The sequence below is a fragment of the Martes martes genome (genome assembly GCF_963455335.1).
Source record: "Martes martes genome assembly, chromosome: 16".
Lineage (NCBI taxonomy): Eukaryota > Metazoa > Chordata > Mammalia > Carnivora > Mustelidae > Martes > Martes martes.
Window position 1 is genome coordinate 3,363,344 of NC_137904.1, and position 26,806 is coordinate 3,390,149.

The 26,806-nt window shown below is 47.7% G+C and overlaps 1 protein-coding gene across 1 annotated transcript in view; it reads right to left on the minus strand.

Moving 5' to 3' along the window:
• Positions 1-26,806, minus strand: part of PIK3R5 (phosphoinositide-3-kinase regulatory subunit 5) — a 61,891-nt gene that overhangs the window by 20,402 nt on the left and 14,683 nt on the right. The window contains exon 2 of the mRNA XM_080827211.1: positions 910-1,025. Coding sequence (XP_080683337.1) covers positions 910-1,012 — 103 coding nt within the window. The 5' untranslated portion in view covers positions 1,013-1,025. The remainder of the gene's footprint in view (positions 1-909; positions 1,026-26,806) is intronic.

Sequence of the window (26,806 nt, forward strand, 5' to 3'; positions counted from 1 at the left end):
CTCCTGTGGCCGCCACTCTCCCTCTACGGGTGAGGCAGGTGGGGTCCCGAGGGGTTAACCCATTCGCCTGACAGCGGCCAGTGAGAGATAGCTTTAATCTAGATCTGTATAATTCCAAAGACCAAGGAAAGCCTCTCAGAGGAGGTGACACTTGGGCTGAGGCCTGGAAGAGAAGGAGCCAGCTACGTGCTGTTCTGAGGGAAGAGTTCCAGGCAGCAAGTGCAAAGGTCCTGAGGTAGGAAGGAACCAGGGAAGGAACCACGTATGTTCAGGGAGCAGTGGCTACCTATCTCATGGGGTAGTCAGAGAGGTAAGTGGGATATGGGATATGAACACTCTTAGAAGCATGAGAAATGAACACAAGCAGGCACCAATCTTCAGAGATACAATCGCCCCTGCCTGCAGATAAGCCTGTTCCTGGGTCCTGGGAAACACGTGACGTAGAAGCTTCCTGCTCGCTGAAGCTCGGCTGAGATTCCCCCTTGTCCTGAGGGCAGAAAGGAAATGGGGCTCTGCAAGGAACCAAAAACCAATGTAACAGAATTCTGGGGTGCGTCATCTACGAATTCCGAGGGGTTCTTTTGGAACCAGCAGCCGTGGTTCTTCCAAGCAGGACCGATAGCTTCTTCGAGGACCTGTGTTTCTGGTGCATGTGAAGAAAGCAAGATACCCCTGAGGAGGAGGAGGAGAAGGAGAAAGACGTCGGGGGAGGACAGACAGACTGCCACGTTCTGAGGGGCTACTCTCCATCAGGTGCTGTGCCGCGCACCGGCTCACGGGAGGTCTGGCTCCAGAACCAGAACCCGCTGGCTTCTGTAAGCACTCCAGGGCTCACCGTCACACCCCCCCGGGGCTTCCTTGGGCCCCACCAGCCCCCTGTACCCCCCCGCCTTCCCCCACCGGACCTACCTGACCAGGAGGTGGAGCAGCGGCTGAGGCTGAGCCCATGCAGGCAGCGGTCCAGGGCATGCTGGATGCGGTCCTCCGTGCACGTCGTGGCCCCTGGCTGCATCCTGAGTCATTGCCTGCACAGGGGACAGACACCCGTCAGCCGGGAGGGCCCCAGGCTGGAGAAGCACATGGACCAGCGGCGCGGAGCTCCCTCAGCCTCGCCGAGAGCACAGCACAGGGGGACGGGGGTTACAGTCGCTGCGGCTCAATGGCTGGGCGATGCAGGCTGCGAGGTGGACGGGGGCCTGCCTGCCCCACCCGGCAGCAGCAAGTGTCGCCAGGAGTGCCGGGGAGGAGCCACACCCCAGTGGGCAAGAGGACTCCTGGAGAAAAATCAGAATCATGTAGGGAGGGGGCTTCTTCTGTGCCCCACCCTCCCAGGCCCCAGGGATGGGCAGGGAGAAGGCTGCCGAACCTCAGTTTCCTTTTCTGTAAAATGGGCTTAACAAGGCACCGACCCCAGAGGACTGTTGGCAAGAATGCCACAGTGGATGACCCCAGCGCGCTCTCGGGCCACGAAAGCCATCCCGCCACAGGTCTGGCGCCCTCCCACTCTCCCGCATTCACCCCTTCTGAGAGGACCCTGTTGCTGGCCCATCAGGCCGGGTCCCGGCGATGAGCCGAGGAGGCCGTGGTCCAGCTCGGTGGAACTGGGACGGACCAGGAAACCACAAGCAGAAGCACTGGGCTCAGAGCTGGGCCATGCAAACGACATGCAAAACTGCGAAATCCAAGCGGGGACCCAGCTGCGTGACTGGAACCCTGGGCTCGTGGGGGCCCCCCGCGTAGGCAAATCCTCCCACTTCCCCAGCCCAGGAGGAACCTGGGAGGAGGCGGCAAATCCTCCTCCTTCCCCCACGAGGAACCGCACGCCTGACCGGGGACACATGGGCCCTCTGTGAGCTGTCCAGCGTCTCCCCACATCAGCAAGGTCCCCGCTGGGCCGTGCTCCTTGGCGTCGGACACAAACACCGGACCGCTTAAGGGACCAAGAAAGAGGTCATCGCAGAAGGTGATGCCGTGAAGACAGACGGCGCCAGGGGCAGGCCAGGTGGGGAGCCTAGGCCAGGTCCTCGGGGAAGCCTCCCTGAAGAGGCCACAAAGCTGGACGAAGAAGCGAGGAGAGAAGCGAGAGGAAGAACATTCCAGAAAGGAGAGGCAGCATGTGCGGAAGTCTGGGTGCAGGGGCGAGCCTGCCAAGGACTGAGGCCCCCCACCTCCCGGCTGCCGCCGTGGCAGACTGAGCTTGGGAAAACCTTTCACAGGGGATTCGGGACCGTGCGCGCTGGCTGTTTCCATGAGCGGCACCGGCAGCCCAAGGATGTCCCTGGGCCCTTCCAATGTCCCTGATTCCTCCCTGGGCAGCCCAGGCAATGAGTCCGCTGCCACTGGGCCAGATGGGGCAGGGTGCGGGCTTTGGGGCCCCGGGTGTGCCTGGCACGGGTGTGCGTCCTGGGAACGGACCCTTAGTGACGAGGCCACAGCCTTCTGCCTGCAGTGGGGCCCCAGGACAGGACCCTCTCCAGCTAAGTCCTCCCCAGACTCCGGGCTCCCAGTATCCGCTGCAGGAGCTGGAAGCTCAGGCAGCTTCAGGAGGATGACTCCGGGGCATGGATGGCTCATATGGCATCAGCGAACCCTCTGCCCCCCAGGCTGGTTTTTCCCCACGAGCCCCAGGGTGGGTTCTTGGAGGGAGCTCAGAGGCTGCCCCCCACCGCCTGCCCCTGCCTCACGTCCTTCATTTCGCAGAAGGGGAAGCTGAGCCCCAGGGAGGGGACGGAGCAGCCCGGGGGTGGGCGCCTGGCTGGGAGAGCCGGCTGGGGTGTAAGCAGACAACCGTATCGAGGACTCCTTCCGTGCTCCCCGACTGTGGCCAAGACCCAACTCCGGGGACAAAACGTGCTCAGTGACCCACCTGCTCATGTTCTAAAGAGTCACAGTGAGACAGCAGCGGGGGTGGGGGGGGGCAGTTACCCCAGGGGGCCTCAATGGGAGGGGTCCGTCCAGAAGGGGCACAGCCACCTACCAGCGCCCGCAAATACAGGAAGACTGGGAAGACGTGCTGTCAAGCATTCCAGAGGGCTCTCCTTTCTCTCCCAAAGCCAAGGGCGGGGTTTGTCTTTAAGAGAATCGCTTCTTCAGGCAGGACACCTGCCGGGTGGGGAGGCTACCATTCTGTTGTCGAGTGACTGCTTGGGAAGCACGCTGGCTTCGGGCTCCCTGTGAGCCACAGCAGGGCTGAGGGGGAATGCAGGGAGGGCGGGTAAGGAGATGTGAGAGCTCCTTGTGGGGAGGGCGAGGGGTGGGGTCTAGCCACCAAAGCTGGACCGGGGCTGTTTTGTTGGTAGTTGACCCTGGAGGGCTCCCCGCAGGGGAGGCAGGGGAAGGGAAAGTTAGCAATAAGAGGCTGATGGGTGGATCACCCCTGGGGAGGCGGATGGAGAGATGGGTCCTCTGTGGCACAGAGAAGTTACACGACTTGCCCAAGGTCACACAGCAAAGAGGTGACAAAGCCGGGATATGAACACAGGGGGCCTGGTCCTGGCCGCTACAGGGTGCTCTCAGCACAGTCAAGATGCCAGTTACCAGAAGGAAAAGGAAATCAACTCATGTTCACATCCCTCAAAACAAAGACTCAATTAGCTCTTACATGGTCTTGCTTTAAGAGATCTACCTTCCCAGCTACAAGGAATCTTGAGCCCCCCAGGTCCGTATCTGTCTACACCAGCTGCCCACCCTCCAGCAAGGGGTCAGGACTGACAGAAGCTCACTCCCCGCTGAACCGGACCATCTCTAGTCTGGACCTAGGGCTGAACCACACCCACTGGGTTTAGAGTCTCCTCCGCCCAGTCCCTGCGGCAAGGGACACCCGGGTGTCACGAGGCAGACATTAGTCATCCTGCCCTATTGCGTCCCACTGTAAGCACAAGATGCAAATCAACGTTTTCAGCCAACACTGCCTCTGCTGCGCCCCTGTCCGGAGGGGGTCCGGACACAGTGTCCTGGGGCTGCTCTGAGCAGCCTTCACAGCACCCCTCCAGCGCCTGCTGGCCCACACTCCTTCCCTTCTCCAGGCCCCCGAGACTCCCGTCTCCTGGCCTCAGTGTCCCCAGCGGTTGCCTGAAGATGATCACCTTCTCCAGGGACGGGGCAGGGATCCCCAGGGCACAGGGCACAGCTCCCAGCATGCCGACTGCCCCTGGCATCCTGACACCATCTAGAGTTTGCCCCCAGCTGCTCGGAGAGGCAGACTTGCCCAAGGCACTGGGCCTTGGGAGCCCAGGCAGGTGGGAGCCTGACCGGGGCGAGGTGGGGGGACCCTCAGCTGCGCTGCCCTGAGGGTTAACCCAGAGCACCGTGGCTCACCACCTGGTCCTTTGGCACCCTCGTTTCCGTTTGATGAGTCAGGCATCAGCCGTTTCTTGTGACTTGTCAGCAGAACCCTACTGGCTTTGGGGCGGAGAGGAAGGGGAAAGAAGGTGGCCCTCCCTCCCTCCCCAAGGATGATGTCTTTTTTCAGAGATCGCCAGGCAAGGCCTGGCTTCCCCGGGCACCTTGGTAAGAGAAGCATCTCTTGTGAAATTCCAGCAGCTGCCGGGAATGGGAATGGCCCTCACCCGTGGTGGGGTCATGTTGAAATAGTTGGCAGCCGGGCTTGCCCCCATCTCCGAGTTCCTCTTCCGAGCCAGTAAGGGTGAGTCCCTAGTGGGGACCCTGAGCAGAACGGGGAGGCCTGGAGGTGGGGAGAGGTGACCACAGAGGGCACAGAGGGAGACCTCCTCTTCACACGTTCACCTGACCTCATGATGCAAGACAGGGTCGTCTTCCCAAATGTGCAGGACTAGTGGAAGGTCTGCCTAGGTCTGACTCTCCCGGGGCAGCCCCCACTGGGGCTTCTTTTCTTGGAGGATTTCTCAAACACTGTGGAATGGCAGAGGCAGAGGGCCTACATCTCATAGCGGGAGAAATAGGTACCTCCAGGCTCTGGCTGGCACCCACACAGTTTCCCTGCTGGTCTGGAATATTCCAGGCCCATGCTTTGAAGACTCAGTTCCACAGGTGGGAATAAGAAAGGCACCAAGGCATATGGTCCTGCACGGACCCTCCCCGCATCAGTCCTGCATCACTCCTCCCTCTGCCCCTGTGGTTTGACCTCCCTTCTCTGGCCCCACTCTTCTCCCCGTGACTATTCAAGGCAGAATCTCTTCTGTGACCTAATTTTAAAAATTTCTCACCATCAACGCAGGAAGGATACACTCAAAACTAAAGATACTGGGGTAAGAAAGGAGTGAGAAGGAGAGGAGAATGAGCTGTGGAGGAGGAAAGGCAACACCTCTTTGGGGCAATTTCTATGTATCCCTTTGACTCTTAGAACTACAGCAAGGTTTTACACACCCCAAATTAAATAAATAACTCAGGTCAACTGGGATGGCAGAGGACAGGGGGACAAAAATCTACAAAACGAATGGACCCAAATGCATTGTAAATGAGTAACATAACCACATTGAAAGGGACGGGGGAAGAAAGAATGAAACGGAGGAACCTTGGAAAATAGTATTTCGACTGGCTACTATAAGGCTAAAGAAAAAAAGAACTACACACAAACATCGCTTTGTAATTATTAAACCTGTTTGCCATAGGGATGTGTGTTTAAAATCTGGAGACCTCTTTATGTGTGTGCTATGACTAAGCAAACAAGTAAATGTATCATAGATTATGAGAGCCAGCTTCTCACTGTAGGAGAAAGAAGTGACAAATAAGGAGTAGGGGAAATCTAGAATGAACCAACCCGGTTAGATGGGAGTTGGAGAAATCAGCATGAACTCACGGATTTTGAACGTGTTTACACAGAGATACATAAAGAAGTGAAAAGGATGTGTATATGCTTCTGTTAAAATGCATACATAAAAGGGCGCCCGGGTGGCTCAGTGGGTTAAAGCCTCTGCCTTCGGCTCAGGTCATGATCCCAGGGTCCTGGGATCGAGCCCCGCATCGGGCTCTCTGCTCTGTGGAGAGCCTGCTTTCCCCTCTCTCTCTGCCTGCCTCTCTGCCTACTTATGATCTTTGTCTGAAAATAAATAAATAAAAAATCTCTTAAAAAATGCATACATATATTTTCTGGCTCTGCCAAGAGAGCCAGGAAATGACATCCCAGTAGCAATGAGCACACCTAGTGACCAGGTCTTGATTTCTAAATACCATTCTCCACTCACAGGAACCAGGGCTCCTTAGAGGAATGGCTGATTCCAGGACTGGGGCAGGAAATATATAAGATGAACCAGGAACATCTTACAGTGCCAGAGAATAAGTCATTCCTTGAAAAGGGACGGGAGTGTCAGGGGGTAGGGGAGCCAGCTCGAAACAGCTTCCAACGGCTAAAGCCAGGACAATTTTAATGACAAAATAAATAATGAAAGTGCTGGATTACAATTTGTGGAATGAAATAAATACTCATGAGTCTACACTAATGTTCTAAACAGTTGAATAAATGGAGGAGAAGGAACAGATCTTCTTTACAAAAGAATACCAATCAATAAATGTGGCTAGAAGGAGAAAAATAGAAAATCACCACCAGGCAAACACCACAGTAATAACTATCCTCAGTATGATTGTTAGAATCCATGGATGAAAATCTCAGAGAAGACAGCATATCTGCATAGTCCCAGAGTATTTCCTCTAAGAAATTAATTGATTACAAGGGAAAAATAATAATTTCACAGTGGAGAAACCCAGCACCACCTTAACCTCATAATCCAAGTTAATATTACCAATAATAAGATATGTCAAGATCCTATCTCCCCTGATAGGATGCACTTAGAGGGATCCGATGTCACTTCTGCAGGATTCTTACCAAAAACATGCATAATCACGACTGAGTCGTGAGAAGACATCCTATAACATAAGTGAGCAGTTCTCGCCAGAATGTCAAGGTCATAAAAGGTAAGGGAAGACCAAGAAACTGCCATAGATTGGAGGAACTTGAGGAGACACAATGTGGGACCCTGGATGGGAGTCTGGAACTAAAAGGAGACATTGGGTGGGGAGAAGATGGCTAAAATCCAAATAAGGTCCACAGTTTAGTGAGCAGTGTTGTACCAACGATCATTTCCTGGTTTTGGTAACTGTACCAAGTCACGTGAGTTGTTAGCATCCGGGGAAGCTGGTTGGTTGGGCTCCATAGTTCTAAGACCCTTTCCGTAGGCTTACGTATCCTCTAAACATACCTCCAGTTGGTTATTCAATGCCTTGCTCTCCTTTGTCCTGTTTCAAGTTCCCACTTCATGTGTGGTCACAGTCCCTAATTACTGGTGGATGGGCCAATGCAGGGCTAGCTGCTTCCCCCCTAACCAAATGTTCCTCAGCTGGGGTGGAGAATCTCTGAGGCTCTTGGAGGGTCTCTGAGGGCTCTCTGTGAGACTACTTAAACTTTGTTTCCATTTTGATGGCAATCTAGAAATCAGTATAATATATTTTGGAGCACGTTCATGACACCTAGGACCAAATGTTACCATAAAAAGTCAAAGACCGGTCTTCATTTGAGACCATCACCTAAAAGGACAGGGCATGCCAGGTGTGTTCTTGGGGTCCACTAGGGTTCGGGTTGAACACAATGAGTTGACAGAACGTGTTTAGTAAAAGGAGAAACACTTACACCATCTGAGGAGAAACCAGAATATAAATTAGTGGAAAATTAGTGGCTTTTTACAAGCATTCAGTAAATGCTATCTATTAGCTATCAGCGTGCTTATTGGGCATAAACAATTCTATGGCCCAATTCCAGAGAGCTTTGAGCCTGGGCCAGGAAATAAAACACTCTCTGGTTGATTCCGCCGCAGTCAAGCTTGAGAAGTGATGCCTTCTGTTTTTCAAAGACACGCACGTACTAGACTATTTGACTAGGAAGGCATCCTGGAGACCAGTTAGTGCATTCCTCCCATTCTACAGACAGGAAAATGGAGGCTCTGAGCAGAGAAGGGCCTTGCTCAGATTAGAAAGTGGCAAATCTATCACTAGAATCTGAGCCTAGAACCAGGGGAGTCATGGCACCCTCCTGCTTAGATGGGAGTCAACCTCTGCCATCCATCAGTGTGACCTCGGCTCTTCTCCTCAAGGTTATTTCTAGAATCCTTTTTTAAATTTCTTTTCATGGGGTGCCTGGGTGGCTCAGCTGTTAAGCCTCTGCCTTCGGCTCAGGTCATGATCTCAGGGTCCTGGGATTGAGTCCCATGTCGGGCTCTCTGCTCAGCAGGGAGCCTGCCTCCTCCTCTCTCTCTGCCTACTTGTGATCTCTCTCTCTCTCTGTCAAATAAATAAATACAATCTTAAAAAAAATTTTCTTTTCACATTATCGCATAAGTATTCAATTCCTTCACGTGTCAGCTTTGTGAATTTAGGTTTTCTGACCACATCATTCATTTTAATCCAGATTTAAAATCTTACTAGCCAAGAGCTGGGTCTGGAATTTCTATACAGTTTTTAAGAAATTGTTTCTGAACCAGCAATTTTAGCCCCTCTCTTGTTCTAAATGTTGTAAAATTCTTTTTAAAAAAATGCAGATCTGGATCGGATTTGTATTAAATATTTTTACACTACATCACAATTATTTAAATAATTCTTGTTGACATTCACGATAAATGTAGTAACTATGAAAATGGCGGAGTTTTGTTGGGGAGAAGGCGGCAGCTTTAAGACGGATTTACTTCATTTCTTGCTGTTTATTTTTGTTTGTTTGTTTCTTTGTTTTTATGCTATGTCACCCCTCATTGTGAGTTCCTTATTTTGATTCATTTCTTGCTCAGCTGGAGCATTCTGAGTAACTTCACGATGAGTGTGTGGGTGAGGAAGTTTCTGGGCGTTTCTACATCACAAGCCATTTTATTCATTGAGGCTCACGATGAATTCTACCTTTGCTGATTAAAGTGTTGGCGTAATTCATCATTTTTTCACCTTCAGAATGTTTCTAGGAACCCAAAATAATCAACCAAAGGCATGGTTATCACAAAGAGAGGTAGGTAAAGTGGTTTGCTACAAATACAGAAATTTGGTACAAGACAGAAATCAACTATTGCTTCATTATATGAATAAAAACCAGAAGTTGCATTAGAAAAAAAAACAAGAAAGAAATATGAAGAGAAAATAAACTTTAAGAATAGGCAAGATTTTAACGAAATAAAACTTTTGAAGGACACAAAAGAAGGCAAATAAATGGAAATACATATGCTATTATGAGATGGGAACACTCGGAATCAAAGAATTAATTCAAAATGGATCAGAGCCTCAATGTAAAGAGCTTCAGTGATAAAACTCTCAGAAGAAGACATAAGAGAGAGGCTTCCTCACCCTGGATTTGCCCGTGATTTCTTGGCTATGACATCAAAAAGCAACAAAATAAAGACAGATAAAGTGGATCTCCATCAAAATCGAAAACTCTGTGCATCACAGTCAAGAGAGTGAAGAGGTAAACCTACAGAATGGGAGAAAATATTTGTAAATCATCTATTTGATGAGGAGCCAATATCCAGAATATATAAAGAATTCCTACAACTCAAGAACAGCAACAAGAAGAAACCATTAAAAAAAAAATGGACAAGGGACTTGACTAAACAGTGCTCTAAAGAAGACATCCAGATGGCCGACGGGGACACGAGAAGATGCTAACATCACTCACCGATAGGGAAATGCAAATCAAAACCACAAGGAGAGAGAGGCGCCTGGGTGTTTCAGTCAGTTAAGCGTTTAAGTGGCTGCCTTCAGCTCAGGTCATGATCTCAGGGTCCTGATATCAAGCCCCACGTCCAGCAGGCTCCCTGCCCGGCTGGAGGGGTGGGGTGTGGGGATGACTGCTTCTCCCTCTCCCTCTGCCCCTTCTTCCACTCCTGTGTGCTCTCCCTCCCTCTCTCAAATCAACAAAAAAAATCTTAAAAAAAAAAGAAAGAAAGAAAAAAAAACACAATGAGATACCACCTTGCGCCCATTCAGGTGACTACCATAAACAAAACAGAACAAAAAAGAAGTGTTAGTGAGGGTGAGGAGAGATGGGAAGCCTCGTGCGCTGCTGAATGTGGAATGGTGCAGGTGATTTCCCCCAAAATTAAAAATAGAAGGATCACATGATCCAGCAATTTCACTACGGAGTATATCCAAAAGGGCTGACTGCCGGGACGTGAATGGACCCTGTATATCTGTGTTATGGCATCATTATTCACAAGAGCCAAACAGCAGGAGAAACCCCAGTGTCCACGGACCCAGGTGAGTGGATACACAAAATACGGCGTATACCAAAATGGGATATTCTGCAGCCTTAAAAAGGAAGGAAATCCTGTCACATGCTCCAACATGGAGGAACCTTGAGGACACTGTGCTAAGAAAAATATGCCCGTCACGAAGAGAAAAATACTGTACAATTCCCCATCTAGGAGGCACCCAGAGCAATGAGATTCATAGAGACAGAGCTGAATGGTGGTTGTCAGGGGCTGGGGGAGGGGACACAGGTGCAGAGTTTTAGTTTTACACAACGAAATGAATGTGGTTGGCACCACTGATCTATACACTTCCCAACATGAAGATGGTAAATTTTATTTTATTTATTTTATTTTTTTAAGATTTTTATTTATTTAGGGGCGCCTGGGTGGCTCAGTGGGTTAAGCCACTGCCTTCAGCTCAGGTCATGATCCCAGGGTCTGGGATCGAGCCCCGCATCGGGCTCTCTGCTCAGCGGGGAGTCTGCTTCTCCCTCTCTCTCTGTCTGCCTCTCTGCCTGCTTGTGATCTCTCTCTCTGTGTCAAATAAATAAAATTTTTAGAAAAAGATTTTTATTTATTTATTTGACACAGAGGGAGAGTGAGAGAGCTCGAGCAGAGGGGAGGAGCAGAGGGAGAGGGAGACGCGGACTCTCTGCTGAGCAAGGGGTCCGATGCGGGGCTCGATCCCAGGACCCTGGGATCATGACCTGAGCAGAAGGCAGACACTCAACGGATGGAACCACCCAGGTGTCCCCGAGGTGGTAAATTTCACGTCATGCGTGTTCTACCACAACTTAGAAAGGGAAACAACAAATAATTAATCGACGCTTTGCAATATTACATAGGAATGTCAATTCTCTGTAAGTTTCAGCCTAGAGAACAGGAAGGATGGAAAGAGGGTGGGCAGGCAGGCAGGCTGGTTATTCCAAGAGGCTGTTCTGTGTCAGACACCATGCGGGGCACTTTCCCTGGCTTGCCTAGTTTAACGACCGTCATCAGCCCACGACATAATGAGAGTCACCCACAATTCCTGCAGCTCAGGGAGGGTCAGCCACATATTTGCCCAAGTTCTTGGGGTCCCCGTTCCTATGAGCCGAGCTGGAGGCACATCCAAAGTTGGCCTGACTCTCTAAGCCCACGTTCTTTCCTGGGCCGTGTTCATAGGAAATGATCCCTGCTGTTTGCTAGACACTCAGAGGGCTGAGTGTGGGGTTGTGCCTCTGTGTTATAATTCGAGGCTTCCAGCAAAGACATCTTGCACACAAATTGCCCCAATTCTCATGGCCAGTGATTCATTCCCCACTGGGTTAGGATGGCTCACTTCCTCTGGCCTCGCTGACTCTTCAAAACGCAAGCTATATGGAGGGATATTTAGCTCACAGATGCGTCCCAGACAGCAGTGAAAGTAGACAGTGGACATCAGAAGGACCGCAGGGCCACGAGAGGGGGAAACGGGAAGCAGTGATGGTTGGAGGGGGTGCGGGGAGCAGGAAGGTGAAGCAGACCGGCACGCAAAGGGAGAACCGCCAAGGCAACAGAGATAAGCCTTTGCCTACTTTTCACCTTTGCTCATGCCCTTCTTTACCGAGGGACGGGTGCCAGGCTGCTTGGGAAGACCAGCGTTGTGGTTAAGACCAACAGGAAATAAGAGGAGGGAAGGGAAGGAGAAAGACACTAAGGTCCGCTCAGCTGACTCTATACCAGAGACCGCTTAGGGCTTGAAGCCCATGACCTTGTTCCTTCTGGAACAAAGCCCTGGACATCCAAGGATCAGGAGCATCCTGGTGGCTATGTGACTTTCCCCAGGTCGCACAACTAGCACGCGGCATGGGCGGGAAGATTTGAACCACGTGAACCCAGTTCTGTCTGACTCCCTCCTACCCAGGGAATCATCGGGAAGGATACAGAGAAGAGAACAGGATGCTCGATGCTGCCTTTGCTATTTTTAAAAAAATTTTTTAAATGTTTTCGCTTCTTCTTTTTTTTAAAAGATTTTATTTATTTATTTGACAGAGAGAGAGATCACAAGTAGGCAGAGAGAGAGAGAGAGGGAAGCAGGCTCCCTGCTGAGCAGAGAGACCGATGCCGGGCTCAATCCCAGGACCCTGAGATCATGACCTGAGCTGAAGGCAGAGGCTTTAACCCACTGAGCCACCCAGGCGCCCCAGATGCTGCCTTTGCTATAATACTTAGAATAATAGCAGCTACTGCTAACTGAGGGGTTACTATGTGCCAGGCACTGTTCTAGGTTCTTCCTACGAATTAATTCACTGAATTCATAGGAGGTACACACATTCTTGTCCCCATTTTACAGATGAGAGGAGTGAGGCATAGAGGGCTCTCTCAGCTGGCAAATGATGCCTGGCCCTTCTCGGCATGCCCTAGCAACTTGGCGTCCCTGTGCAATAAAGGGGAACACAAGAGGAGCAGACTGAAATTACTGCCAAGATGAGGAACGAGAGAAAGACTACAGGAACTTGCCAAGGTATAAACTCCCAGGCTAACCCCTGGGCACTTGGCATGGGAGGCTATTTAAATCCAGCTGCCTTTCAAACGCAGAGCCGGTCCTGTTTGCCAGCAAAGGCTTGCACGGTAACAAAGCGACCGATAAATAAATGTAAAAGCTCGAGAAAGGCCCATTACACACATACGGGCAGCTTTCTGATTTTTCTGGAAGCAGCCAAAGATGGTGGTTGTCATGATGAGTTGCGTTCATCACAGGCTACTCGCGCTTGCCAGGTTCGTTGCCAGTTTGTAAGACAGAGTGACTATTTCATAGTTTGGGGCAAGGAAGATTGTATGGAGCCTTCTGACATCCAGACGCTTTGCCATCGGAATAGATCCAGCACAGACTGGTCTCAGCCACTATTCTGCCCCATCCCTCCGCCACATTTTCCTCCCTCCCAGAGTGAGAACCACTCAGCACCCCCGTCTTCTCTCCATCCTTCCAACAACAGGTGCCTGATCTCAGACACCGACACACACATCTCCGTCAGCCTCCTTCTCCCTCTCTTTAAACTCTTGCCAATTATTTAAGTAAAAAATCTCTCGCCTCCTCCCTTTCCCCATTCATGACTACGGTTTAGCGGTGCAAGAGAAACTCCTCCGGCAAGAAAAGAAATCATCAAGGTTTGTGGACGGAACTGAAATCAGAAACTCGTCCTGATACTTGGCCAGGTGTGGTTTTTACAACTTTTTACAAAACAGACACTGATTTCGAGAGTCCCAGAGAGTCCGGTCTAGAACTCCCTGGGACTCTGAGGGGCTATTCACTGATGTTCGGGCAGCGGACACTGAGGCAGTCTTTCCCCGGTCTCACCAAATACACTCACAACGACACAGAAAAACTCACAGTCCACACTGAAGACTGACACCTGGTATGGTTTGGGCATCGTGTCTAAATCAGATGGAAATGGATTTGGGAAATCCAGGTTTCAGTTCTGGCCAAAATCTCTATGGAAGGTGGGTGGGGCTGGCATCATGGCTAATTTAAAGTTTGGCCCCCCAAGTGGATGTGCCCCCTTTCCAGACGGTTGGCTGCCTCTGTCCCCTCCGTTCATGAAGATTGGTGGGTTGCACTGGCTGACATGGGGAAGTTTGGGGCGAGAGTCCTACTGTGTCCACATTGTATCACGTTTTGAGCACCCAATGCTAAGAGGTGGCACGTGAAGAATGAGCGGGAGGATGATGAGAAGGTGAGCTTCGTGCAGAAAGAGGGGACGGTGATGTCATAGACCCTCAAAACAAGAATGATGCAAGGAGGGAGAATGGACTACAGCTGTAACATCCAAAACATGAGGACAGAGAAGTGACCACTGGACTTGGATGGAGGTTTGGGCGACCTGGAACGAATATGTAGGGGGGCTAGAAGGCCCAAGGGAACAGGCTGATAAGAGAAAAGGAGGTGAGGGAGAGTCAACTCCCTCGAGAAGCTTGCTTGGTTGGGTTTTATGAGATACTCTGATATCCTTCTGCTAAGTTTTTGTGTTTTTTTAATTTACCTAGCACAAGTTCATTTCTGCTAAGTGTGACCAAAAGGATCCCAAGATGCTTCCAATTATGTCTTTTTAAAGTCCTATATCTACATCTAAAAAGGGGCACCTGGCTGGCTCAGTCAGTAGAGCATGAGACTCTTGATCTCAAAGTTGTGAGTTCAAGCCCCATGCTGGGCATAGAGAGGACTTAAAAATAAAAAATCTTTACATCTAAAAAATTACATGGGGTTAACTGCCAAGTGTTAATCTGAGTCTGAGAGGCAAAATTAGATACCATTTTTACCTTATGTAAAAACATTTTTTTTAAAGATTTTATTTATTCATTTGACAGAGATCACAAGCAGGGGGAGCAGCAGGCAGAGGGAGAGGGAGAAGCAGGCTCCCCGCTGAACAGGAAGCCCAATGTGGGGCTCGATCCCAGGACCCCAGGATCACGACCCGAGCGGAAGGCAGATGCCCAACCGACTGAGCCACCCGGGCGGCCTGTAAAAAATTTTTATAATAATATATATTTTACACATTATTTTTTGATCACACAAAAAACAGGTGTTAAGTATATGAAAAGTCGACAATGGTCTGGCAAAGTGAAGAAGACATACTTGTCCCTATTCCTCCTGCAAAGTACAGTATAAGTCCTGGACATTATATACAAAACTAACACACAAAGGAAAGAGAAAACATAAAGGGGACATACTGGTGAACATGGTGGAAAAGGATTTCTTTTTTGCCTCGTATATCCTAGACTTGGACCCAAGGAGCCAACAACCTGGAGACACCAATGGGTACAGACAGAAAAAGCCCCAAGAAAAGCCTGGTCTTTCCAGCCAAAGGCTCAGCAAAGAGGCAGCCTAGCAAGACACAAAACTTTTAGATAATAACCATGTTACTCCAGCCAAACACCGCAGAAAGAACTATGGCACCATCTCTACTAGCAAAGACCAAACTGGGGGAGCTGGGGTAGGTGCTGAACTTCGCTCTGACAGGGCTCTAATGAGTTGTCTGACCCCATCCTCCCCCAACCATGAGTGGTGTCTCAGAAAGCCAAGCCTTTCATCCTTCCCACCAGTAATGAGCCCCTTACCACACTACGGTGTCAGCGAGGACCACCAGGGATCCTGGACTTCCAGCCCCACCAGATAGTCAAGAGCCCCCCACCCCCATCCCCTGACTAGGGTGATGTTGGAAGAAGCCTAGTGAGAGCCAGGACTTTCACTGCTGCCCAGCGGTGATGAGGTCACTTCCTCTACCCCATGGTATTGATGGAGCAGTAATGAGACACCCTTCTGCCTCCCAGGAAGGGCGGCATCAGTGGAAGCCTAGTTGGAAGCCACAGGTCCCACTCCCCCCTCCCCAGCAGGAATCAGGAGCACCTCCTTCAACAGAAGCTGGGAATGGAAGCTGGACTTCTACCCTCCCCTGGTAGTGATGAAGCAGTACCCTCTGTGTTCAGGGAAGTGTTAGAGGAAGCCGGCTGAAACAGGGGTTTAAATAAGACCCAGAGCCTCTTAACTCTTATAATACCTCACATGCCAGGTTTCAGTGGAAAATAACTTGTCACACCAAGGACAAGGAATGAAATGAAGGGAACTATACAAATTAAGAAAAAAAAAAAAAAAGTCGATCAGTACCTGCCGACACCCAAATCACAGATGTTAAAATTATCTGGCAAAGCTTTTGAAGCAGCTTCATTAAAAATGCTTCAATGGGCAATTATAAACAAAGAAAAACTAAGAACATTCAGAAGAGAAACAGAAGATAGAAATGCAAAGCTATGGAAATTCTAGAACCAAAAGATAAAATAACTTGAAATAAAATCCTCAGAGGACAGGCTCCACAGCAGACTGAGGAAAGAATCAGTGAACTTGAATCCGGAACAACAATGTTACCCAAGCTGAACAGAGAGAAAACCAACTAGGGAAAAATGAACAGAGCCTCGGGGACCTGTGGGGCTCTAACAAAAGGTCTAACATGTATATCATCTGAGTCCAAGTGGCAAAGGGCAAAGCTGGAAAGGTACTCAAAGAAATAGTGGCTGAAAACTTGCAAATTTGGCAAAATACATAAAACTGCAGATCCCAGAAGCTATGGGAACCCTAGACAGGATAAAGCCAAGAAATACACACCAAGATATATCAGAGTCAAACTTCTGAAAAATCAAGACAAGGGGAAAAAATCTTGAAAGCAGCAAGACAGGACTATCACCTTCTCTTAGAGAGAAAACAATTCACATGACAGTGGATTTCTCATCAGAAGTCAAGAAAGCCAAAAGGAATGGAACATTTTTCAAGTGCTTAATGAACAGCCAGCCCCGAGTCCTACATCCAGAAAAAAATACCTTTCAGGAATGAAAAAGAAATTAAGACATTCTTAGATGAAGAAAACTAAGGGAATTTGTCAGCAGCATAGCTACCCTAAAGAATGGCTGACAGAAATTCTCTAAACAGAAAGAGCATGATTAAAAAAAAAAAAAAGTGTCTTGAAACATCAGGAATGAAGAAAGAATATGGCAAGCAAATATGCAGATATATATAATAGGCTTTCCTTCTCCTCCTGTTTTCTAAATTATATTTGACGGTTGAATCAAAAATTTTAACACCATCTGATGTGGTTATAAGTATATGCAGAGTAAATACTTGAGACTATTATATTATAAATAAGGAAAGGTCAAGGGGCCTAAAGGGAAGTAAAGCTTCTACACTCCATTCGAACGGTAAAGTGATGACATCATTCAACTGTGACTATATGTGTATAAAATGTAATAGGTAGAGCAGAAACTAAAAAAGCTATACAAGGAGATACACACAAAAACATTACAGATAAGTCAAAATGAATTCTAAATGTTGTTCAAGTAATCCAGAAGGTGGCAGGGGGAAAAAAACCAAGGAACAACAACAAAAACAGACCAAAGAAAAAAAAAAAGACCCCAGAAAACAAATAATTAAGTAGCAGACTTAAGCTCTAACGTATCAATAATTACATTAAATTTAAATGGGCTAAATATTTCAATTAAAAGACAGAGATCAGTAGTGGATTGCAAAATGTGACACAATGGCTTGCTGTCCGTAATAAACTCATAAATGTAATGTTACCAGCAAATTGAAAGTTATAAGTGGGCAAGAACATATCATGTAAACATTACTAAAAAAAAAAAAAAAAAAAAGGAATGGTTATATTAATATCAGAAAAAGTACACTTCAAAGCAAAGAAAATTACCAGAGACAGAGAGTGACATTATAGAATGACAAAAAGGTTAAGCCACCAAAAAGACACAGCAATCCTAAGTGTGTTTCCCTAAACAATGACATTGCAAACTACATGAAGTAAAAATTGATAAAACGGAAAGGAGATCTAAACATACTCATAATTACAGCTGGAGACATCAACTTCCTTCTCTCAACAACAAAGAGAGCAGCTATATAGAAAATCAGCAAGGACATGTAAGAACTAAGTCACACCATCAATCAACAGGATCTAGTCAAAACTCACAGAACACCCCACCCAATGACAGCAAAACACACATTTTTTCAAGTACCCATGAGCCATATACCGAGACAGACCATATCCTGGGCCATAAAACCAACCTCAACAAATGTAAGAGAACTGAAATCATACAAAGTGTGTTCTCTGGCTACAACAGAATCAAACCAGAAAGCAAACAGAAAGATAAGGTAACAGGACAATCCCCAAACACTTAGAAACTAAACACACATCTGGAAAATCCATGGGTCAGAGAGAAAGCCTCAAGGGAAATCCAAAAATACAGAAAACAGAATGAAAAGGAATATCTAACATATCAAAGGTTATGGGACACAGCTAGAGCAGTCTAAGAGGGAAATTTGTAGCACTAAATACATACATTGGAATTGCCAGCAGTTGTACCCCTGGACATTTATCTCAGAGAAATGAAAAGCAAGGTTCACCAAAAAAACCTATACATGAATGTTTATAGCAGCTTTATTCATGATAGCCCCAAACTGAAAACAACCCAGATGTCCTTGAGTGGGTGAAGAGTTTAACAAACTATGGTACAGCTATACCATGGGATACTACTCAGCAGTAAAAAGGAAATAATTATCGATATATACCCCACACATGATGAATGTCCAGACGATTATGCTGAATTAAAAGCTAATCCCAAAAAATTGTCTATGGTCTGATTCAATTTATATAACATTTTGGAAATGACCAAATTATACATTTGGTCATTTATACATTTATACATACACAGTCTGGATACAGACTGTGAGAAAATATTCCTGATACATGTATGTGACAAATGACTTGCATCTTGGACTTGAACAAGTTGGAGTGGACACTTCACACAAGATATCTAAATGGTCGCTACACACGTGAGAATATGCTCGCCACCATTAGTTTTCAGGGAAATGGAGACTTGAAACCACAGTGCAATCACACTACTAGAAGAGCTAAAATTCAAAAGATTAGCGATACCAAATTAGCAAGGGTATGGAACAGCGGAACGTCGTTGGCGGAAGCAACAAATGGTGCAGCCACTTTGAAAACCTGCTTGGCAGCTCTGTCAAGTTCACAAATAACCTACCATTTTGACCCAATAATTCTACTTGTTTACCCCAAGTAAATGAGGACCTATACTGGCAAAAAGACATGTACAAAAAAATGTTCATAGCAGCTTTGTGTAGCACAGCGGCAAACTGGAAACGGCTCGATCCATCATCAGAGAAGGTGAAAACGTGTTTGGTATATGTTTACCCATTTACTCAGCAATGCAAGAAATGAAACAAAACAAAACAAAACAAAGCAAAGTGCTAATGCAAGTACGGTATGCATGAAAACCAAAAACATGGTGTGCATATGAAGCCGGACACAAAAAGACAGATACTCCCTGGCTATATTTTCAAAAAGTTCTAGAACAGGCAAAACTAATCTACGGTAAAATAAATAAAAAAGGCAGTTGCCTCCAGCTGGTACAGGGAGAGCTGATCCGGAATGGGCATGAGGGCACTTTCTGGGATGATAGAAATATTCTAGACCTTGCTAAGAATACAGGCTGAACAGGTACACATATTTTCCATAACTCACCAAACTGTACAATAAAATGTGTGTACTTTGCTGCATATAAACCTCAATAAAAATGTCTTTAGAGATCTGTGCAATACCTTTGGGTACAGAATAAATCTTTAAAGTTTTTCTTAGCCTATAGTCTGCACCCACTTTCCTTTTCCAAACACACAGACATTTGCCACCTGTCTGACCTTGTGATCCTTCTAGTCCTTTCTAATGCATGAATATGCCCCCATACATACCTACACATTTACATGTATTTTCTTCAAACACAGATGGGATCACAGCATAGACATGGTATTCTATGCAGAGCTGTCTCCGAAAATGTATGTCTGATTATCACTCCCTCCCCGTCCCTTAAAGCTAATGGTCTTTTTGGTGCTTCAGGACAAGTTTTGACCCCCAACCGGGATTATAAGACCCTGAGAGGTCTGGACCCTTCCTCCCTGGCCAGTCTCATTACCCTCACCTTCCCATTGCATAATGAACATCTCCCTGCCTGGACTTCTTCTGCCTGAAACATTTCCACCACCTTCTCCTGCTTCTGCTGTGGCTAATACATATTATTCTGTCTTCGTTTATAAAGTCCCTTCTTCAGGGAAGCCTTCCTGACTCGCACTCTGGGCTGGGTGCCCACCCCCGCCCCTGCTCCCCCAATGCCTATGTCGTAACTGCTTCCTCTACTGGGCTCTCAGCTTGGCAACAGTGGCCCACCCGCCCTACAAATGGTTCCAACTCCAGCCTCTGGAGCGTGGCCCTGATGGATGCTCCCTGGACATGGGGAGCATGCCAATGTGCTGTGCAAACCGAAAGCCCACTCAAACATGTGGCTATGATGTTGTGACGATAGGAGCAAGAGGGGATCTTCCTCAGGCTTTGGGGGAAATCACATCTACTGTAACCTCCCAGTGAGTCAGTCCTGGGTGGTGTCGAACTGGTCATTTTTGGCTACCCGCGGTGTGGGCAGATAGCCCCCAGAGACCTCCTTCCTCCTGAATTTCCCTCCCTGGGACCGAAGGAAGAGATTCAGGTCAGAACGCAAGCTTTCCAGGAGCCGTTCCTAATGCCACAGAGTACAGAACGATTTAGAGTGCTAATAATGTGTTTCCTTCTGTACACTGTTCCCTCCCCTCACTGCCTCCATGCTAATAAGGCAACCACCTCAGGGAAGGCCGGCGGCAGGAAAATGAAAAACTCTGAGCTCCTGGACAGCTCCTGGTGGGATGGGTGAAACTCAGAGCTGGATTTCAATTGATGTAAGAAGGGTCAAGAAAGGGGTTCTTTTTTCTTTTCATAAACTGCAATTTGTAGAGCAGTTGCAGGTTCACAGAAAAAACGAACAGAAAGTACTGAGTTCCCACATACTCCTTCTGACCCCCCAACTCCCTCCCGCCCACGGTTTCCCCTTTTGTTAATACCTTCCATGACTGTGGTATATTTGTTACAATTGATGAGCTGATGTTGATACAATGATATTAACCCAAGTCCACAGTTTACATTAGGGCTCCTTCTGAATATTACAGTTATACAGTGTTATATACAGTTACCAAATACAAAATGCCATGTATCTACCGTGAGAGTGTCACAAAGAATCGTTTTACCCGCTCTAAAAATCCCCTATGCTGTAATCTATTCATCCCTTCCCCTCTCTTCAACCCTTGGCAACCACTGATCTTTGTACCGTCTCTACAGTTTTGCCTTTACCAAAATGTCACGCAGTTGGTGTTACATATTATGTAGACTTTTCAGACAGGCCACTTTCACTTAGTAATATGCATTTAAAGTCCATCCGTGGCTTTGCGTGTCTTCATAGCTTATGTCTTTCTATAACTAAATAACATTTCATTCATTGGACATACCATAATTTGTTTTTCCACTCACCTATTGAAGGACATCTCGGTGGCTTCCAATTCTTGGCAATATGAATACAGGTGCAGGTTTTTGTGTGGAAATAAGTTTCAACTCCTTTTGGTAAATACTCAGAAGCCCAACTGCTAGATCATATGGCAAGACTTCTTAACTTTCTAAGAAACCACCCAACTATCTTCCAAAGTGGCTATACCATTTTGCATCTCTACCAGGAATGAACCACAGTTCCCATTTCTCCACATCCTCACCAGCATTTGGTGTTGTCAGTGTTTTGGATTTCAGCCATTTTAATAGTATCTCATTTTAACTTCCAATTTCCCTAGGGACATACAATGTTGAGCATCTTTTTATATGCTTATTTGCCATCTGTATATCTTCTTTGATGAGCAGTTCAGATCTTTTGCTCATTTTTATTTTTTATTTTTTAAAGTGAAATTTTTATTCAAGTGTGACATTATATACAAAATGTACACAGATCATAAGAGTAGTCTGATGAGCTTTCACAAAGTGATCACACCCATAGAACCAGCGCCCCAGATTAAGAAGCAGAACACAATCGGTATCCTTCTGAACACCACCCCCACCCTTGCCTCTCCTGGTCACTACACTATTGCCTATTTTTAAATTGGATTGTTTATTTTCTTATTGTTGAGTTTTAAGAACTCTTTGTATATTCTGGATACAACTTCTTTGTCAGAGAAGTGTTTTGCAAATACTTTCTTCTAGTCTATGGCTTGTCTTTTCATTCTCTTTACAGTGTCTTTAACAGAGCAGAAGTTTTCATGTTAATAGGGCCCAACTCATCAAATTTTTCTTTCATGGATCATACTTTTGGTATTGTACCCAAAAACTCATTGCCAAGCCAAGGTCATCTAGATTTTCTCCTATTATCTCCTAGGAGTTTTATGGTTTTGCATTTTACCTTTTGGTGCATGATCTATTTTGAATTAATTTTGTGAAAGGTTTAAGCTTAACGTCAATTCACTTTTTGCTGTGGATACTCTGTTGTTCTGGCACCATTTGCTAGAAAGATTATCCTCTCTTCATTGAATTGCCTTCGTTCTTCAACAAAAATCAGTTGATCGTATTTGTGTTGACCTATTTCTGGGCTCTCTATTCCATTCCATTCATCTATTTGTCCATTCTTTCATCTACATCACATTGTTTTGATTATTATAGCCTTATAGTAAGTCTTGAAGTCAGAGTGTCAGTTCTCCAACTTTGTTCTTTTTCTTCAATATTGTGTTGGCTATTCTGCATCTATTGCCTTTCCATATGAACTTTAGAATCAGTTTGTTGACACAGACAAAGTAATTTGTGGGGAAGAATGGAACTGGAATAGCATGGAATCTGCAGCTTGAGTTTGGAAGAAGTGGTATATTAACAATATTGAGTCTGCCTATCCATGAACATGGAACATCTTCCCATTTATTTAGATCTTCTTTGACTTCCTTCACCAGGGTTTTGTAGTTTTCCTAATATGGATTCTGTACATATTTTGTTAGATTTATTCCTAAGTATTTTTTTAGTGTGGATGTCAATGGTGTTATATTTATTTCAAATTCCAATAGCTTATTGTTGGTATATAGGAAAACAACAGATTTCTTTGTATTAATCTTGTATCTTGCAACCTTCCCATAATCACTACTAATTCTAATTTGGTTTGTTTGTTTTTGGTCAATTCTTAAAGATTTTCTACATAGAACATCTGGAACATACTGTAAAGAATTGATATCATTTGTTGTTTTAATGTTTGGTAAAATTCACCAGTGAGACCATCTGGGCCTGGTGCTTTCCATTTTGGAAGGTTATTAGTTACTGATTAAATTTCTTTAATATATACAGATCTATTCCAATAATCCATCCTTGTGTGAGCTTCGATTATGTCTTTCAGGAACTGGTCCATTTTGTCTAAGTTATCAAATGTGTGGATATAGAGTTTTTCGTAATATTCCTTTATTATCTTTTCAATGTCCATGCAGTGGGTAGTGACTTTATAAAACTCAAATATATTCTACGTAACAGAATATCCACCATTTTAAGGTTCACACTTCTCTGCTTTCAGCATCTTCACCAATCTGTGTATCCATCACCACAATCTAAATCCAGAACACTTCCATCACATCAGAAAGAAACCCCATACCTATCAGCAGTGACTTCTCCCTCCTTCTACCATCTGGCAACTGCTAACCTACTCTCTGTTTCTATGAATCTCCTCACTCTGGACATTTCATGTACATGGGATCCCAACATACCATTTTTGGCATCTAGCTTTTTTAACTTAGTGTGTTTTCTAGATTCGTCCATGTTGTAGTGTGCAATCATACTTATTCCCTTTCATGACTGCATAGTATTCCATAGTGTGGGCATATCATGGCCAGTTCTTAAATACTTCCCTTATGGATCAACATTCACACTGGATACCTGAAGGCCACCTGCTCCAGCCCAGAGTAAAGAAAAAGATGAGAGACATTATCCAGGTATGCAAGTTTCCATTCTGCATGAAGGACAGTAAGAAATAGACCTAGCCTAGAATCTCCTCTGTGATATAAAAGAGAAGCCTGCTTGAGTCTCGTGGGCTTAAATAAACCACTGCCACTACCACCAACTCCTTCCCATGATGGAGTTCCCTCTGTCTGCCAGGCACCAGACCAGGCAGGCATAGGCACGCAGAACAAAAGTGGACCTTCTTTTACCTCCATTGACACGTGAGAAGACTATGGCTCTGAGAAATAAAGCCACTTTCCCAGGGTCTGCCGGAAGGATCCCAATAAGGTCTGCCTAACATCAAAGACCTCCTCAGTTCTCAGGTAACACCTAGAATTCTTTCCCAAGCTGCTCTAGCAGCAGGAATTCCTAATGTTTTTATGCCCTAGATCTGAAGTCTGCAGACCCCTCTTCTGAATAATGTTTCAAATGCACAGGACAAAATACATGGGATGACAAAGAAACGAATTACACTGAAACTAGTTACCGATTTTTTGTCATAATCAACCTTATGAAACGGTCATGTGTGTTCTCATTAACACATTAAGTAACAAAATCCAGCAGCCGGTCTAGGCACTATCGTCACCTGAAAGTCATCAAAAGCATAAGTGATATTTAAGGTGCTCTCAACATGACCTACAAAGTGATAGGACCACATCTGGATTTCTACAGGGGACCAAGTCAAAGGTACTACTAATATGACTGTGCCTTGTTGTCTGCATTCATAATGGAAGGAAACACTGAGCTTCAGTTAGAGGTGGGTGACAACAAAGATGGCACCCGTTTCCCACGCAAGTTCTTGGACACCCTGGGTGAGAGCCGCTGCTCCTAAGAAGCTGTGTGACCCAGAGGTCACAGGCATGTGGGCTGGGAGAGCAGGGCCTGATACAGATCGCCCTATTCAGGAGTCCCCCTGTGAGGAAGGGTCACCCTCTTGCTCACTCTCCATCCCTAGTCTGGAATTCCTCAAATCCCCTTCTCTTCTGGGAAGTGCCCTAAATTGTGTTTCCATTCCTCCTGCTGGTTCCCATCTTCTTCTTAGTCTTAGTCCCATCCTATATCTCTCAAGACAGTTGGATGTCTTCTTAAAATGACACCCTGGAGAGGTTTGGGGAGTTTCTAATCTCTCATATCAGACTTCTTATATGACTTCAGAAGGGCAGCCCCTAAGCGCGGTTCCCCCGGGAGAGGGGGAGGCCCCAGCTAAATGTGTGGTACAGACACTGAATGAAAACCTAGGGCAGAGCCCAGCTCGGGGGCGGGGGGGGGGGGATAGGGGCACAGCAGTTCCCTGGGCAGAGAGCCACTGGCCCTCCCGCCTCCTGGGCGGGGTGTGCTTGGGTAACAGAGAACAGTGAGCTAAGCTGTATAACCTCTGAGGACCTCAGTTTCTTCAGCTTAAAACGGGAGACGGGCCTCTCCATATTGGCCCATTATGGGGTGGGGAATGGACAACAAAAAATATGCTTGAATGCAGCCCCAAACCAACCATCACGCATGTCCAGAGTTCACCCCTAACAGGATGAGACCCAGGGCAAACTCACCAAGTAGTGAGCACTTTTGGAGGGGGGGGGCTTTCTGGCCTCAGTGCACAAAATGACCCCAGCTCCCCTACCTCTCCTGCACCCCTCCTGCTGTTCCAAGACACAGCCAGGGAGGGGATGGTTCAGGGCAGAGCCGGAGTTTGGACCCAGACCTCTTCAGCCCTTCTCGTCCTCCCTCTCCAGAGAAGGCGCCCCATCCGGGGCCATGCAAAGCCCCCTCTGTGTTGCCCTCAGTGTCTCCAGAGAAAGTGCCTTCTGAGCACCCCTTCAGCTCCAGTCTGACCCATGAGGGATGAAGCATTTCCCTTCCCAGCTATGCCACCACCCTCCGTCCCCCAGCAAGGGGACAACGGCACCAGCTGCAGTGGTCCCAGTGCACAGAGACCACTTTGCTTCCTGTCTAACCACGGTGATAAAGGTGGGGGGACCACAGGCGGGGGGGGGGTGTGGACACAGGTGCAGGGAAGCCCGACTCCACAGAAGCTCGTGCCCCTGCATCACCAAGTGATGGCATCACCAAGACACAACACCTGTTTCCATGGTTCTGGAGACCTGCCTGCTCCCCACAGCAGTGACTGGGGGTGGGGGAGAAGGGGACACAAGGCAAGAGGGACAGAGACAGAGAGAGAGGGGATGGGCGGCTGGGGGAGGAAGGGTGGGGAGGACTGAGGAGGGGGCTTGAAGGTCAGGGTTGACCACAAGTACCCTGAAAGCGACCCGGGCCTGGGACCCATGCAAGAAGTTCGAAAACAAAAACAGAAAAGTCAAAATGCACACCAGCAGCCCCAGTGTTTCCTGTTTTTCTAACAAATCACCAATGATTTCCAAGAAAAGCAAGCCGTGCTGCGCTCGGCCCCAGGCACAGCCGCAGAATTTGCACATCTGGCCTGTGCTTCGAGAGCGCCGCGCACCCCGGGGCACAGGATGTGGCGGACAGAGAGGGCTGCAGCTCCGGGGTGCACAGGGGTAAGGGGCCGGGAGCCCTGGGGCATCCTCTCTGCAGGAAGACCCCAGGGCCTCGCAGACCCTTGGGGCGGGGGGGGGGGGGTCACGTGGGCGGGCTTCCCCCCAGCCTGTCGATTTCTCTGAGGATTTCCAGGCTCGTAGTGCAGGGGCTTCGGGGAGACCCCGTGGGGCCAGGTTTCCCCTACAGGAGGACGAAGCACCCCAGGACTCAAGTTTCCCCCATCCCCCCATAAGGTCGTGGGCTCTTTCAAAAGCCCCCCAAGAGGGAAGTGCAGACCCCAGAGCTGGGCTGAGGGTCAGCCCCCTTCTCACCTCCCCAGGAAGCACACCCTGCCCCTGCCTGCCCACCGCTCCACGAAAACCCAGCTGCCCCTGGAGAGCCCCTCTCCGCACCCCTTCTCGCGCCCCAGTCCTCTTCCCTCCTTACCCCTAAGCGGAGCCACCTCTGCCCACTCCTGTGGCTCACCCACAGCTGATGCCCCAGGCCCTGAGCGGATAGATGCCTCCTTCCGGGCCAGCCGTTGCAGCGAGAGGAGGGGGTCTGCACGCAGAGACACTGAGCAACCTCGCATCACTCGTTCAGGCCGGAGGCAAGTCCTACAGGCCTGCACAGATCCAGCCTGCGGACCGATGAGCCCCCCAGCAGCCCTGGTGGGGTCAGAATCAGCCTGTGGGTGGGAGTCATTGTGGGGGGGGGCAGGCAGGGGTG